The following is a 16,428-nucleotide window of genomic DNA, read 5'->3' on the forward strand; positions in this document are numbered from 1 at the left end:
GTTTCGGGTGACCCGCTCCCTCCTACATCAGATATGACAAAAAGACAATTCTTGTTAAATAAAAGAAGATATGTGTTAACTTTTCATTGATTGATCATAACAAGAGAAGTAAAACAATATCTATCTATCTATCTATCTATCTATCTATCTATCTATCTATCTATCTATCTATCTATCTATCTATCTATCTATTACAGTATATACTTTCAATCTTACACGGGAAAAGACCAGAACATATCAAAACCTGCATATACTGTGTGTGTGTGTGTGTGTGTGTGTGTGTGTGTGTGTGTGTGTGTGTGTGTGTAGGCCTTTGGTTATTCGGGTTTTTTCCTGCGTAAAATTGGAAGTGACTTGGCGACGTTCCGATGAAGTCTCATTCGTTATCTTCAGGCTGGTGTTTGTTGAAACGTCGCCAAGACACTTCCAATTTTATGCGGGAGAAAACCCGAATAACCAAAGACCTACATACAAACACCCGCGAAAACCTCAGAAAACAAATATATACACAGTATATATACACAGTATATATATATAGGTCTTTGGTTGTTCGGGTTTTCTCCCGTGTAAGATTGGAAGTGTCTTGGCGATGTTTCGACGAAGTCCCATTCGTCATCTTCAGCTTCGTGCTTCTGGGAGCAATGTGTGATCGCAGCTGTTTCTTCCTTTTAACTGCTAGTGGGGGTTTGAACTGATTGGGTGGGAGCTTGGCTGTGCTCTGATTGGATGGGGGTTTTTCTGTGCTCTGATTGGCTGGGGGTGTCCTGTGTTGGTGGGGGCTTGGTTGTGCTCAGTCTAGTCTGTGCTGCAGGGGGATTTGAGCTGGTGAGCTGCATAGCTGTTGTTTGGCTTTGTGGTCGTGCTACATCTTCATAGTGGGTGTCAGTCTGCTGCATGAATGGATTGGAGGGGTTTGAAATGGCTAATGTTGCAGCTGCGGTCTGGCTTCTGGTCCTTGGTCGTGCTTCATGATCAGTGTGGGTTTGGGTCTGCTTTCTGGGTGGATGTGCGGTGGTGACATCCTGTGTGGACCTTGTGAGTGTGGGTCTGGTGTCATTCCTCGTGTTAGGGACTCGTTTGTCAATAAGGCGGGTTTCCAAATGGCTGGTAGGCGGAGGTGTCATCTCGTTTGTTCATGCTGTGTGGGCGTTTATCTCAATGGCTTCTCTGATTATTCTGTTGTTAAAGTGTTCAGTTTTGGCGATAATTCTGGTCTTTTAAAGTCAATATCATGTCCTGTGACTTTAAAGTGTTGGACCAGGAAGAAGTTGGTTCCTCTTTTGAATGAGTTCTTGTGTTCTTCAATGCGTGCACTTATTCTTCTGTTGGTTTGTCCAATGTATGTGGTGGGGCAGGCGGTGCATGGGATTTCATATACTCCTTGATTTTCTAACTCAATTTTGTCTTTGGGGTTTCTTAGGATGGTGGATATTTTTCTGTTTGTGCAGAATGCTGTCTTGATGTTGTGTTTGTGGAGGATCTTGCTAATTCTGTCTGTGGTGCCTTTTATATATGGGAGGAGGGCTGTGCCGTTTTCTTGTTCTCTGTCTTGGGGGGTTCTTTTTGGATTAGCTTGGTAATCTTATTTGTTTGGAATCCATTGGATGTTAGTACGTTAGTGAGAGTGTCTAGTTCGGGTTTTAGGTGTTGGTCATCAGCTAAGCATTTTGTTCTGGAGATGAGTGTCAAGACACTTCCAATCTTACACGGGAGAAAACCCGAACAACCAAAGACCTATATACAAACACCCGTGAAAACCTCAGAAAACAAATATATATATATACATACATGTTGTGACATCCTGTGTGGACCTCGTGAGTGTGGGTCTGGTGTCATTCCTCGTGTTAGGGACTCGTTTGTCAATAAGGGCGGGTTTCCAAATGGCTGGTAGGCGGGAGGTATCATCTCGTTTGTTCATGCTGTGTGGGCATTTTTCTATCTCAATGGCTTCTCTGATTATTCTGTATATATATATTTGTTTTCTGAGGTTTTCGCGGGTATTTGTATGTAGGTCTTTGGTTATTTGGGTTTTCTCCCGTGTAAAATTGGAACTATCGCCAAAACTGAACACTTTAACAGAATATCGAGACATCCACCACTGATCAGGAAGCACGACCAAGGACCAGAAGCCAGACCGCAGCTGCAACATTAGCCATTTCAAACCCTCCAATCCATACATGCAGTAGACTGACACCCACCACGAAGATGTAGCACCACCACGAACACGAAGCTCAACAGCAGCAGTGCAGCTCACCAGCTCAAATCCCCTGCAACTCAGACTAATCTGAGCACAACCAAGCCCCCACCAAACAGGACACACCCCAGCCAATCAGAGCACAAAAACCAGCCAATCAGAGCACAGCCAGCTCCCACCCAATCAGTTCAAACCCCACCAGCAGCTGTGAACAGCTGCGATCACATTGCTCCCAGAAGCACGAAGCTGAAGCCTGAAGATGACGAATGATTTGAACGTCGCCAAGACACTTCCAATCTTACACGGAGAAAACCCGAACAACCAAAGACCTATATACAAACACCGTGAAAACCTCAGAAAACAAATATATATATATATATATATATACATATACATATATATATATATATATATATATATATATATATATATACATATATATACATATACATATACATACATATACATATACATATACATACATATACATATACATATATATATATATATATATATATATATATATATATATATATATTTGTTTTCTGAGGTTTTCACGGGTGTTTGTATATAGGTCTTGGTTGTTCGGGTTTTCCCGTAAAATTGAAGTGTCTTGGCGACGCTTCGACGGTCTCATTCGTCATCTTCAGGCTTCAGCTTCGTGCTTCTGGGAGCAATGTGTGATCGCAGCTGTTTCTTCCTTTAACTGCTAGTGGGGTTTGAACTGATTGGGTGGGAGCTTGGCTGTGCTCTGATTGGATGGGGTTTTTCTGTGCCTGATTGGCTGGGGTGTGTCCTGTGTTGGTGGGGGCTTGGTTGTGCTCAGTCTAGTCTGTGCTGCAGGGGATTTGAGCTGGTGAGCTGCATAGCTGTTGTTTGGCTTTGTGGTCGTGCTACATCTTCATAGTGGTGTCAGTCTGCTGCATGAATGGATTGGAGGTGTTTGAACTGGCTAATGTTGCAGCTGCGGTCTGGCTTCTGGTCCTTGGTCGTGCTTCATGATCAGTGTGGGTTTGGGTCTGCTTTCTGGGTGGATGTGCGGTGGTGACATCCTATGTGGACCTTGTGAGTGTGGGTCTGGTGTCATTCCTCGTGTTAGGGACTCGTTTGTCAATAAGGGCGGGTTTCCAAATGGCTGGTAGGCGGAGGTGTCATCTCGCTTGTTCATGCTGTGTGGGCGTTTATCTCAATGGCTTCTCTGATTATTCTGTTGTTAAAGTGTTCAGTTTTGGCGATAGTTCTGGTCTTTTTAAAGTCAATATCATGTCCTGTGACTTTAAAGTGTTGGACCAGGGAAGAAGTTGGTTCCTCTTTTTTGAATGAGTTCTTGTGTTCTTCAATGCGTGCACTTATTCTTCTGTTGGTTTGTCCAATGTATGTGGTGGGGCAGGCGGTGCATGGGATTTCATATACTCCTTGATTTTCTAACTCAATTTTGTCTTTGGGGTTTCTTAGGATGGTAGATATTTTTCTGTTTGTATATATATATATACCGTGTTTCCCCAAAAATAAGACCCTGTCTTATATTTTCAAAAGCCCGATTGGCTTTATTATCAGGGGATGTCTTATTTTTGGGGAAACAAGGTGTGTGTGTATGTCTGTATTCAAGAAACAATTACTATTGATATAAAGGCATGTTTAATATTGGTTTCCAACACAAACACACACACAACTGATTCTTCCACTAAGAAATTGTAGTCTTTGGCTTTGGAAAATGCAAGTTCTAAAAAGTTAGCAAATAAATATGTTGTTAATTGTACAATTGATAAAACCATAATGAGTGAGTTTTTCTACTTAAACTACTTGATTATCATTCATAATCTTTTTAAATCAGTCAAATTATTAAGTGATAGCTTTGGCTAAATCAACACACTTAAATCAATAAATGCACAATGTTTCAAAGACTGATTTGATTATAATGGCAAAAGCTAAAGAAGAAATTCAGCAAAAATATAAAAACAAAAACCAAAGAATAAAAAAAAGATGGTTTAGATGTTAAACTGTAGTTTTGAAGACTGAGAACAGCACAGGTTGAAATTTTGTAACTGGATTTCAACTAGAACAGCACAGGCTGAAATCTACTAACTTTTATGAACAATCAATATAAGCATCTGTTAGATTTCTACTGGTCATTGCACTGCATTAGAGTAAGGGCCTACTCAATGCAAAAGTCTCCCATTTCCCAGAATTAGCACAACCCAGGGTCAGAGGAGAACACAAAGGAAATTATCTCACTCTTAAACAAGGTTGCTGATGGCAGCCATGAGAAGAGTAGATTGCTCAGATATGTCTATGTTTAAAATCAGCAAACCATCCAAAATTTTGTTCAATTTCAGTCTATGAATTATCTCCACAACATACTGTAAACTGTAAGGAACTAAATTTCCCAGAATTCCCAGTGAATGGCCAAGGATTATTACTAATATACTCAAAAGACATGAGGCGGGTTTTTGTGAACAATCCAGAGCATGTTATCTTTAGACAATATAAACATGTAATTGCTGTGATCTTTTTGCTTCAGAGAACTTTAAAAAAAAGGAATGTTGGTGATGGCAGATCAAAAAGAATGCAATAGAGCCATTCATTTCTTCAGTTGAAAGCAGGAGATCTCTAGCAATAATACTGTACTGGAGTCTCTCACCAATCTCTCATTTCATGCGGAAATGATTCAGATTCAGAAGGGAAAACAGGGGCAACAACAGCTGGAGGAATGAAAGGTCACTCACTTTTGTTGATTGCTTTACAGTTCTCAAGAATGCTCTGAAGTAAGACACTAAAAGGAAATTTTGAAGACATCAAAAATTGTGCTGCTGAATTATTCCTCAGACAGGGATTTTGAGATCTAATAAGTAATTATTCCAATAACCATGGGTCTGGGGCAGGCAGTGAAGGTCTTACAAGTTTCTGTAAAGACTGGAAGCAGAAATGGTCTTCTCCCTAATGCATCCAACATGTCATGAGCTTTTGCCTGCTGCTCCAAAAGTAGACACTGAAGAAAGCAGCTGCTGCTCACAAGATTACTTCACAGACTAATGTTAAGCATAAAGATGAATTTTTGCACAAATCTCTATTTATTCCAGGTAAATCTAGTAAAACATATTGTTTCATATATCATTTGATTCCTGCCAGAGCGGAAGAAAGCTATATAAATCGGGAAACTTCCATTCTTTTATTAGCTTAGCACTGTGTCTGAATTGGATTCCCATTTTATTTGTGTCTGAACAAGTCATAACACAAGCTAGAAGATATGTTATGTTGTGATTGTGCTTTCTTAAGAAAGGAGTATGCCATGAATTCAGTTTTGAATGTAGTGCTATATAAGCTGTGGATGGATGCTTTTCAGTTTGCCTAACTGTCCTGGAAGCTGGAGCTTAGTATAAGCAAAATGCACCATTCTTACGCTAAGCCCAATTTGAGAAAAAAAAAAAAATCAAGCTTATGGTGATATTAAATGAAACAGACAGGGATACTGGTTTTGCATAGTACATAGTAGTACATACTAAAAACTGGTATGTTGTATAAGTATGTATGCATTTCTATCTATCTATCTATCTATCTATCTATCTATCTATCTATCTATCTATCTATCTATCTATCTATCTATTATCCACCCACCACCCATCCATCTATCCGGTTTGCAAAATAATACTTTCATCTTTATTAATGTTATGTCATTTTAAAGATGATTTAAAGGGATAGCATGTAATTAATTTGCAGAAATTCTGAAAAAATTACAAAGGGTTACATAAAATTCTACCATGTACTTTCTCAAAGATTTATTATAAATACTTTCCTTGCCATAGTTCTATTACTATTATAAAAAATTCAATACTGTATAAGCTGATATATGAAAAAAGTACAGAATATTATTAAAATGTGTGTGTTGCTTTTTTTGTCCAAAGCAGATCACAGAATATTTATGTTGTTTGGTTGTATCTTTCCTTCCAGTGCAGCATCTCAGTAAAAAGTGATTTGGGACATTGGGAGATGCAACAGTCAATAAGAATGGTATGTAATATCAGGATAAAAACTGAATTATCTGAAAAATAATAAAAGAGAATATATATCAGCAAAAATGGAGAAATTAGAACCTGAGGGCGAAAGAAGATGTGGTTTATATAAACAAGCAGAGAAATATTAAGATATGACTAAAAATATGGAAAAAGAACATTTTGGCAGAAACTGTAACTAAGTAAAATGTATTTGGATATGATAAGTTGTATAAGATTTGATATGGCCAATACTCTGTTCATAAAATATGTGGGCGTGTGTACGAGGGAAAAAAATCAATAACAATTGATTTAAAAAAAAGAATGGTACATAGTCAGTTTCTGCTTAGAAAAAGGTCTGTTTTGAAAATGTTTATGTGTATACACACACCCAAAATACTTTCCCCAAAATATGGGGAAAACTTAATCAAAAAGTAGATCATTTATCTTATTCATGATAAACTCTGAAAAAATTAGTAATGGATATAAGGGTGATAAGAGCTTCTAAATATAAGTCAGACTACTAATTAGTTGTAATGGGTTGATCTCAGGAAAAATATACAAGGAAGAAAATGAAAGAAATAGAAAGAACAGAGTGAAGTAGAACAATTGCATAAAGTCTATTTAAAAAGGTATTAGAAAATATCTTTCTCGAAAAATGAATGGAAAGTAGACACATGGAAAGAAGACACAGAAGTTATTTGGAAACCGAATGAAAAGAATTATATTACAAAGTATTAAATGACTGTAGAATTATTATTATTATTTTTTATTTATTTATTTATTTATTTATTTATTTATTTATTTATTTATTTATTTATTTATTTATTTATTTGTCATAACAATATAACAATATATATATACAAGGATAAATAAAGGGTTATATAATATATGAACGTATATATGAGGAGAAACGAGGTACTAAAAACATATATATACATAGGGGAAGAAACAGTAGGACAGGAATGGTAGGCACGTTTGTGCTCTTATGCACGCCCCTTAGAGTCCTCTTAGGAAAGTGGTGAGGTCAACCGTGGACAGTTTTTGAGTAAAGCCTTTGGGGTTATGAGAAGAAACCACAGAGTCAGGTAATGCATTCCAAGTATATACAATTCTGTTACAGAAATCGTGTTTTCTGCAATCTAAACTGGAGCGGTTGACATTGAGTTTAAATCTGTTAGTAGCTCTTGTGATATTGTTATTGAAACTAAAAAAGTCATTGACAGGAAGGACATTACAACGGATGATTTTATATGCTAAACCCAGATCTTGACGAAGGCGACGAAGTTCCAAGTTTTCTAGACCCAAGATATCAAGTCTGGTGGAATAAGGTATTTTATTAGTTACGGAGGAGTGGAGAATTCTTCTCGTAAAATACCTTTGGACACGCTCAACTGTGTTGATGTCAGATATATGGTATGGGTTCCAGACAGGAGAGCAGTAATCAAGAATTGGCCTAACAAATGTTTTATATGCTCTGGTCAGTAGCGTGGTGTTTTTTGAAAAGAAGCTACGTAAAATTAAGTTAACAACTCTTAGAGCCTTCTTAGCTATATAGTTGCAGTGGGCTTTGGAACTTAAATCGTTAGATATAAAAACTCCAAGGTCTTTGACAGGGTGGGGGTCATCTGAGGCAATGTCCATCAAGCATGTACTTTGTGATTGGGTTCTTTCTTCCAATATGCAAGACTGAGCATTTACTGGTTGAGATTTGTAGTTGCCAAATTTTAGACCAAGCAGTTAGATGATCAAGGTCCTTTTGAATTGTGGATGTATTGTCAGTGGTGTTGAAAAGTTTGACATCATCAGCAAAGAGAACACAGTTACTTGAGATATGATTACAAAGATCATTTATGTATATTATAAAGAGAGTAGGTCCAAGAACGCTGCCTTGAGGAACACCACTCTTGACAGGAACAGGATTTGATAGAGCATTACCAATTTTAACTATTTGTTGTCTGTTTGACAGAAAAGCAGATATCCAGTTGTGTAAGGGTCCTGAAATGCCATAGGATTTTAATTTTAGGAGAAGTTTATCATGTACTACTGAGTCAAAAGCTTTACAGAAGTCTATGTATATTGCATCTATTGATTTACCTAGGTCAAGATTTGTAGTCCATAGGTTTTTACAGTCGAGAAGTTGTAAATTGCAAGATAATTTTTTCCTGAAGCCAAATTGTTTATTTGAGAGAAGGTTGTGTATTTCTAAGTGTAAGGTAATGGATTGGTTGATGATGGATTCCATAACCATGCAGGCGACACAACATTATGCTAAGGAAATCATGAAAATGGATACATGATGCAGTAGTTAAGCTGAAAGAGTTACAGGAGAGGAAAATGCATTTAATATAGTAAATGCTGCAAAAATGAGAAGTGTTATATAATGTTTATATAGAAAAAACAGTTGCAAGAATATAGTCAAAGAAGAAAGTAACGGTTACTATTAAAAGTTGCAGAAAAAAATGCAGAACTATTCAGATGTAAATACTGATAGTTTTGGAAGTAGATTAAAAAGGTTAACATCGACCAAAGTGAATGGAATTAAAAAGGAAAGTGATAAGACTTGGTATGCAACTGAAGCCAAAGCAACTGAAGGAGTATCTTCAATTTTTGTATGACAATCATAGTTATATGTCATGTATGTCCATTTCCAGAAATGGAATTAAACAAATTGTAAAAAAGCTATTGTCTAAGAATAAAATATTAAAAAATAAGACAAATGCGATAGCAATATTTTAAAAATGGTAATGCTGAAGGAACAGACAGTAATCACATAAATATTAAAATATGCATGTAGTTTGCTTATGAAATGCCTTGCGCCACTTATCTAACTAGTTGAATCTGCAATGCAATGAATGTTGCTACTGTTCTATTATTCAAAAGAAATGTTAGCAAGAATGCATATAGAAAGAGAAAAGGAACTGAATAAGTATGGCTAGAAAAGTGTTTGGCTGATCTACAATTAACAGAGTACAAAAAATAAAAATGAGCAAAATATTGAGCAAGGGAGATTGCAGATTTTTGCTCTCCTGCAGCAGTGAGAGCAGTGTTTTTTTATTGAAAGAATATTATGGCATTATGGCATTTTTGTAGAAATATGAAATTGAAGATTGGATTCTGAAAGCAAAAAGGAAGTTTTTGAAGGAAATAAATTGATGAGCATAAATGTAATATTTAATGAACAAAGATGCTGTCAACTTGCAAAGCCTTCCTGACCTGCTCACAAGTTGCCATAGGCAGAGGGATGGGGAATTGAGCCTCGCAGCTGTTATTAAGGAGTTTGCACTTCAGTCAAAACAAAGCACATTCCAGCTGGCAAATGTCAAGGCCATTTCCATGGAGATCCACAGTGGCTGGAGCGAGTGACTTCTAAAACCTGTGAAATTGCTTCATTGGGGAATGTGGTTGATGACACACCTTGGGGGTGAGGGGCAAACAGGATCAGAGCCAAGGTACGAATTAAGTGAGGTCACAGTTGGCTTCACTTGGATGGTGCCAACATGACACTCCTAATAAATAACTGATTTCTTTTGAACCTTGGCTTGAGATTCATGTTTTAATTAGGGCATTGGTTGGAACCCTGACAGCAAGCTAACTGTCTCAAAACTAATCAAAACGACTGGGATTCCTGAGCCCTGGACTCTCCATTTGCTCCCTGACACCTGGAGTACGTGGAGAGAAACTCAGGCTACTATGGCAGAAGGCAGACTATCCAAAGAAAGCTTCCTCCTGGCAACCCAGAAGGAGGCAGAACTTGCCCCCACCCAGGGACCACTAGGAACCAGAATCCCAGTCAGAACCCAATTGCAGCCCTCTTTGACCATCAAAGCCGAGATGTCTGAGACAACCGCCTCAGCGACTGATACGAAAAAGGATGAGTATTGGTGGAAAAGAGCGCCTAAAGCGGCAGAGGTTGAACTCCCCTTCCCTAGCACCCGTGGCTTGAGGAACCCATAAGCTAGGAAGACTGAATGGATGGAGGAATGGGAACAGGTCAGATTCCCAAAAACTCTGATGGAACCCTTCGGTGGATCCTTATAACAGCTAAGGGAGGAATTTGACCAAGCCACCCTTCATGATGAAGGGCTGTCGTGCCATCCAAAATCCAAGAAGCTTTTTCAGTTCTACCTGACAAGTAGAGAATGGAAGGATTTATGTTCTTTGCAGTCATCTGGTTGTTAGCATTCTGAGAGACATTGAGACCACTTGAGGATTTGTCAGTATCTTAGAATCACTTGAATCAGAGTGCAAACGGGTCTGGAACCTTCTGGGGACTGCTGAAAGGATGTGTTATAAATAGGAGATACAGTAGGTGGTGCCATATCCCTCCTCCTTTATTGAGGGAGGCCTGATCAGTTTTAATATAGATGGCCTCTTTGACTCCTCTTTCAAACCAGTAGTACTCTCTGTCCAGAATGTAAAATTTGCTGTCTTCAAATGAGTGGCCTTTGTCTTTCAGATGCAGATGGACTGCTGAATCCTGTCCTGATGAGTTTGTTCTCCTGTGTTGCGCCATGTGCTTGTGAAGTGGTTGTTTTGTTTCCCACTTTTGTTTGGTGAAAATAAATGGTTAAAATAATTGCACTGATGATGTTACCTAGTTGGGTAATTAAAAATGTCTGCAAGCAAACAACCAGGCTTACAGAGCACCAAAGACTTCATTTCAATCTATCACTTCTTCCCATCAAAAATAGGAATGGGAGCAGATGGAATTACATATAAAGAGACTAGGGAAAGCAAAAGCAAATGCAGTTCCAGTACTGGATATAGCTTTGGGCAGGAGAAATATATTTAAAAGATTCTGCTTTCTAGAGTGCACCTAAATTGCAAAGACTGTGTCTTGTGAAGTGGATATAGCTCTTAGAGCAGCCAGCAAGCATATTATTTGGGGCATTTTTATGTCAATTATTTCATCTAAAGAAACAATATATTTCTATTAGAAATTCCAACGTATTTCTTTATATGTACTTTAAGAAATCATGTTTCAGTATTATTATCAAACTGCCTACACACACACACACACACACGCATACACACACCAAGCGCATACTGTGTGCTGTCAACAGTTTTCTCTGATCTATTGAGATATATGAAATGAGATGACATTCGTCTAAATTATATTCTAATGGTTTTTTAAAAAATCAAACATATACCTATCTAGCAAATTGAACAGGAATAAAATGGGTTGACAAAACAGACCAATTTGCTATTTAATGCTATTGCAATTTAGTACTATTATGCAGTATTAATTTGTCATTTGATACTATTTTATGCTATTCGCCGTTTAATGTTATTGTTTATTAATTACTCTTAATTAACTGAACATTATGTCTAAAGTATTTAGACATAATGTTAAAGCATTTGTAATCTGTAGTCTAGTCTAAGATAGAATTATTTTTGTCATTAAAATAAACGAGATAATAAAGAAGAAGGAATTATGTCTACAAATGTTTCAGCTGAAATTCTGATATAATACAACTGCTTTTTCCAACTCAATAATCTCCAAATATATGGAACTATACATTTTTGGAAACCATAGAGAATATGACCAATGACTGGAAATGCTTAGGAGTTGTAGTTCTAATACATGTGTGTGTCTTTGGGTTGGGGAAGGCTGTTGTACATAATTTGATTTAACAGTCCCTGATGTGATAAATGGGATGTTAACAGGTGAAAACAACAATCTTCTTATAAAAAAAATCAAGGAATAATTTAAAGCAAGGTCAGGATCAGATAATTAATTTCTGGAAACTATTTCAGTTTTAAATAGAGTTTTAACAGTAGAGTGAACTTTCATGTTAGAAACAGTTCTATCTCATATGCCTTAATAGGTTTTTTTTTTCATTAATATTCTTCAGAAATACTTTTGAAAAGCTATTAATGTAGATTCATAAGATGTTTTTTGGTTGGATTCTATGATGTATATCATTATTCAAACTGCATCTGTACATCATATTTATTATATTTCATTATATTTTTAATCTGGCAAATAAATTATACTAAGAAATCAGTACTATCCCCCAAACTATCAATTTAAATTTGGTTCCACATTTTATTTTATTTCAGATTTGATTTGGTGGATTCTGGAGTACAAGTCAAACCAAAATGAAATCATGCAGCCTGAAATTATCAAAATCAAAGAGGACTTTTAATATCTTTTTTAACCTGAAGCAAATGTAATAAAAAGTATAGATTTTAACATACAAACCATAAATTAATTCACATTTTTTGTCCAGGTCCAATTAAGAATTATTAAACTGATCATTTTGGCAGGCCTACCAGTTCATGCCACTTTAAGTTATCCAAAGATGTTTTGTTATGCTTGCAGCAGCACAACCTTTTTCTTATTCTGCAAATAATGAAGGATTACAAAATATAGTTTAGAAAGCTAACTTGGTATATTGGTTACGGCATCAAGCTGGAAACTGTCTATGAATTATACTCCCTTGTTAAGAATGAAGCCAACTGGGTGCACTTGGGCCAGGCTGTCTCTCTTAGCCTTAGGAAGCATTGCAAACCCCAAGAAAATGGCAGGGACTTGTCCAAATAGTTGCCAGGAGTCAACACTGTCTTGAGGGCACACACACACACAAACCCCATAATATATTCCAGTGTCATAATAAACCTTCAAACACAGATGGTAGGAAAGAAGCTTGTCTCATATGCATTACTTGAAGAAGTCAGCACTGTATAGTTTTCTTAGAAATCAGATTTGTAAAAGTGACATCTTGATGTATTTCTCATAGAATATTTAATTTTTTTAAAAAACACTCTAATAATAGATTATATTATATTATATTCATGAGAAATAACAGGATATTTCTATTATTATCACATTTTATACAAGGCGATGAGATTAAATTTTCAAAAAAGTAGACATAATTATGTCAGGCAAAATAGTTACAAATGGAACAAAAATTCCAGTATCATCTCCCAATTTAATTCAGACCAGCAGTTTAAATAATGAGAACTTCTAAATATGTAATGCTTTAAGTGTTAATATTCATTGACGGTTGGATAAAATTCTTCTGACAAATTCTATTCAAAATGAAAACAATCTCAGTCAATGAAGTCCACAATTAAATTACATGCCCTTCTCTCTTTTAAACTTCATGTCCATCGATTTCATTTGATGGTGCCTTCAGGTTCTATTATTTCCATTGATTTTTATAGCTCTGTAACATTCATTAGCTTTCTGTTTTTTTATTTTTTGTGTGTGAAACCAAAAGATATACACGATGCGACTGAATCATGTGAAACTTTATCCTCTGTTTTTACTTGTTTTTCTCTATTTTAACTCTATTTTCACTGGATTCTAATCAACTAAAATTCTCCATGTATTAATTTTCTTTAATGTAAATGTTGCTATGATCCTGATTACTGTAAGTCCAGAAACATTCACTTGCCATTTATATATTTAAAACCCAGTTTTAAACACATACTCACACACAAACATGATTCAAAGTAGCTAACTATGCAATTCAGTACAAAAAATATAACAACCTTATCACTACTTAGAACATTTAATAAGAACCCCATCTTTAAACTTCAGATTAGAATCTTACTTTTCAATAGATCAGTTCAAATGGCAAACACCAATTTGGGTAAAAGATAATAGAGATAGGATGCCCTGAGATTGCTCCCCATGGTTTCCACAATGACTTTTCTTGTAAAAAGCTGGCAGGGAGTGTTAAAAATGACAATCATATAACCATGTCTGACTGTAGTGGTGCAGCGCCACTAAAGCAGCACAACTTTACCAAATTTCAATCCTCCAGGTGTCATGGGTGGCAGATTTTGGACCCATTCTTTAAGTTATTTTATTTGAGTACATTGATTCCAAAATTGTTGCTCTGTGATACACCATTTCACCCATTTGAAAGTTACAAAAAAATCAAACAGACATGGAAATTTTAGTAGTATATATAGTGGTATACCTGGAATACTCTGTCTTCTTATAGCTAGTGCTCCATCGGGTGGCTTTGACTGGTTTGCAGATTTAGTATATGGACTGTCATCTGAAACAAAGAAAACACTGACATTGGGCATATGTATTATATTGTTGCTCCATAGGACAAGAAAGAAAAAAAATGTTGAATGTTAACAGAAGACTTAATTTTAATCTGATTCTCAAGCAGCTTTTCACATACTATAAAATATTTACACAGAAGGTTTGCATATTTAGGTGCTTTAAGAAAAATGAGTAAGAATCTCAGAGAATAATATTATTTCAGATCTTATAACAAGATGCTACAAATAACAATAATAGGAATATATTTATTTTAAAAATTAAAAAACCCTTGGAAATGTAACTTTTCCCTTTACTGCTTTAAACCTTGGGATTCGTTTGAAAATTACTTCAAAGTAGCAAAACCATTATGGAAATTAGCTTAATTATTATAGAGCCTGTATCCATTTATCACTTTTGCTCCCCATTCTTATGGAAGAGATTTCTCCTCTTACAAGGAGCCAAAATGATTAGATATCTGCAACTGGGCCCTTGGCCAAGAGATGTCAAGACTTCAAAGCAATCTCCATACAAAATTACACAAGAATAGGAGAATACATAAAGTCATGAATAAATAATTCATTACTACTACTGCAAAAGGGCATCCTTTAGTTAAGATGGGAAAATACCCTCCACCTGCAGAGGATAGCTCCTTAAGGTCATCCTAGAATGAGCCTTCTTACTAAATGAACATATCAGTATGTCATATAGTAGGAAGGATCTGCATTTGATTACTCATTATCATAGCAATGGGAGTGACCTTTTTCACATCCCAGAAAAATACCATGGCTGGGTCCTGTTACCTGTCTTTTTGAGCAACTGGCACAAGTTCATTGATCTGAAACAGTGACATTGCCTTTGTAGTGAATTATGTACAATTGATCACATGATGCACCTAGAGTTTTGCCTCAAGTGAATCTTTCTCTACTGCAGTACAATTGTGAAGTGCAGAAAAACAGGAGTCCAGGCAGTTCAAATGAATAATTCTCTTCAAGCAGATTCTTGTAGAGCAGGGGTGTTAAACTCAAGGCCCAGGGCCCAGATCTGGCCCATGAGGTACTTAAATCTGGCCCATGGGCCACTGTGGAAACAGTGAAGGACCGGCCCGTGGTATTTCTGCCAGCAAAACTGGACTCCCAAGCTCCATTTCGCTGGCAGAGGGTTGCAGGAGGCCATGGCAGCCGAAAATAGAGCTCAGGAGCTGTTTTCACTGGCAGAGCACTCAGGCCACCACAGGCACCCCCGACATGAGTGACATTGAGCTGGCCATGCCCACTCCAGCCCCTGGAGGTCAAACACAATCCTGATGTGACCCCCCAATGAAATTGAGTTTGACACCCTTGTTGTAGAGGGTATTAGCATACAATAAACCTATATTCTCACTACTAATGCAAGTTGGTCAAAGCAAATTGGTGGCAGGTAAGAGTCAACAGAATTCAAGGTGGGCTGGACTTAGATCTCTTGTGGGAGTGAAAGGACTCAAACTGATGACATGTTTGATCCTTCCTTTGGTTGGGTCATCTCCTATAGCAACACACACCAAAAGTGTAATGTTTTATTAGTGATACTACATCATGTCTGATATATGTATAGATGTCACTTAGCAACCACAGTTGGGACTGGCAACTCCATTGCTAAGCCCTGTGATCGCTAAGTTAAAAATCATGAGACGACAATGGATATATAACATCACTTCTCATACAATTATTAATCAAGTCATCGTAGTCATTGAGACACAACTTGTTATTTTACTTCTGTGCTCTGCCTTGTTGGAAAGACAATGCTTGTTGGAAGCCAATTGTGAAGCACCGGAATAGTAATCACATTACCATCAGATTCTATGCTAGTAGCAAATGGAAGAATTGGTTGCAAAGATTTTTTTAAAATGAACTTTTTCATAATTTTGAACCATCGTTAAACAAGGTGTGTGTGTGTGTATGTGTGTATGTGTGTGTGTGTGAATTTTGACATATCCTTATCAAAGCAGATAGGTAATGGAAGTCATTGGTGGAATTAGAAGTAGAGGAATTGTCACTTAATAAGTTCTGTTAATTTATATGTGTCTTTAGTCCTAGCAAATATACAACATTCATTTTCTTCTCTTTCTCTATTCTTTCCATTGTCTTGAATTCTCAGGATAGCCTAATTGTGTGCTAGGGGAATCGTGGTATCTAGTGCAAATTCTTCAGACAAAACTTCTTTGTTTTGGTCATATCACTGATTACTGCAAGAAAGGC

General features: G+C 36.7%; 1 protein-coding gene across 1 annotated transcript in view; it reads right to left on the bottom strand.

Moving 5' to 3' along the window:
* GRIP1 (glutamate receptor interacting protein 1) overlaps window positions 1-16,428 on the bottom strand; it is a 409,502-nt gene that overhangs the window by 139,607 nt on the left and 253,467 nt on the right. Inside the window, exon 2 of the mRNA XM_058189644.1 lies at window positions 14,121-14,201. Coding sequence (XP_058045627.1) covers window positions 14,121-14,201 — 81 coding nt within the window. The remainder of the gene's footprint in view (window positions 1-14,120; window positions 14,202-16,428) is intronic.

The sequence above is a fragment of the Ahaetulla prasina genome, chromosome 7 (assembly GCF_028640845.1).
Source record: "Ahaetulla prasina isolate Xishuangbanna chromosome 7, ASM2864084v1, whole genome shotgun sequence".
NCBI lineage: Eukaryota > Metazoa > Chordata > Lepidosauria > Squamata > Colubridae > Ahaetulla > Ahaetulla prasina.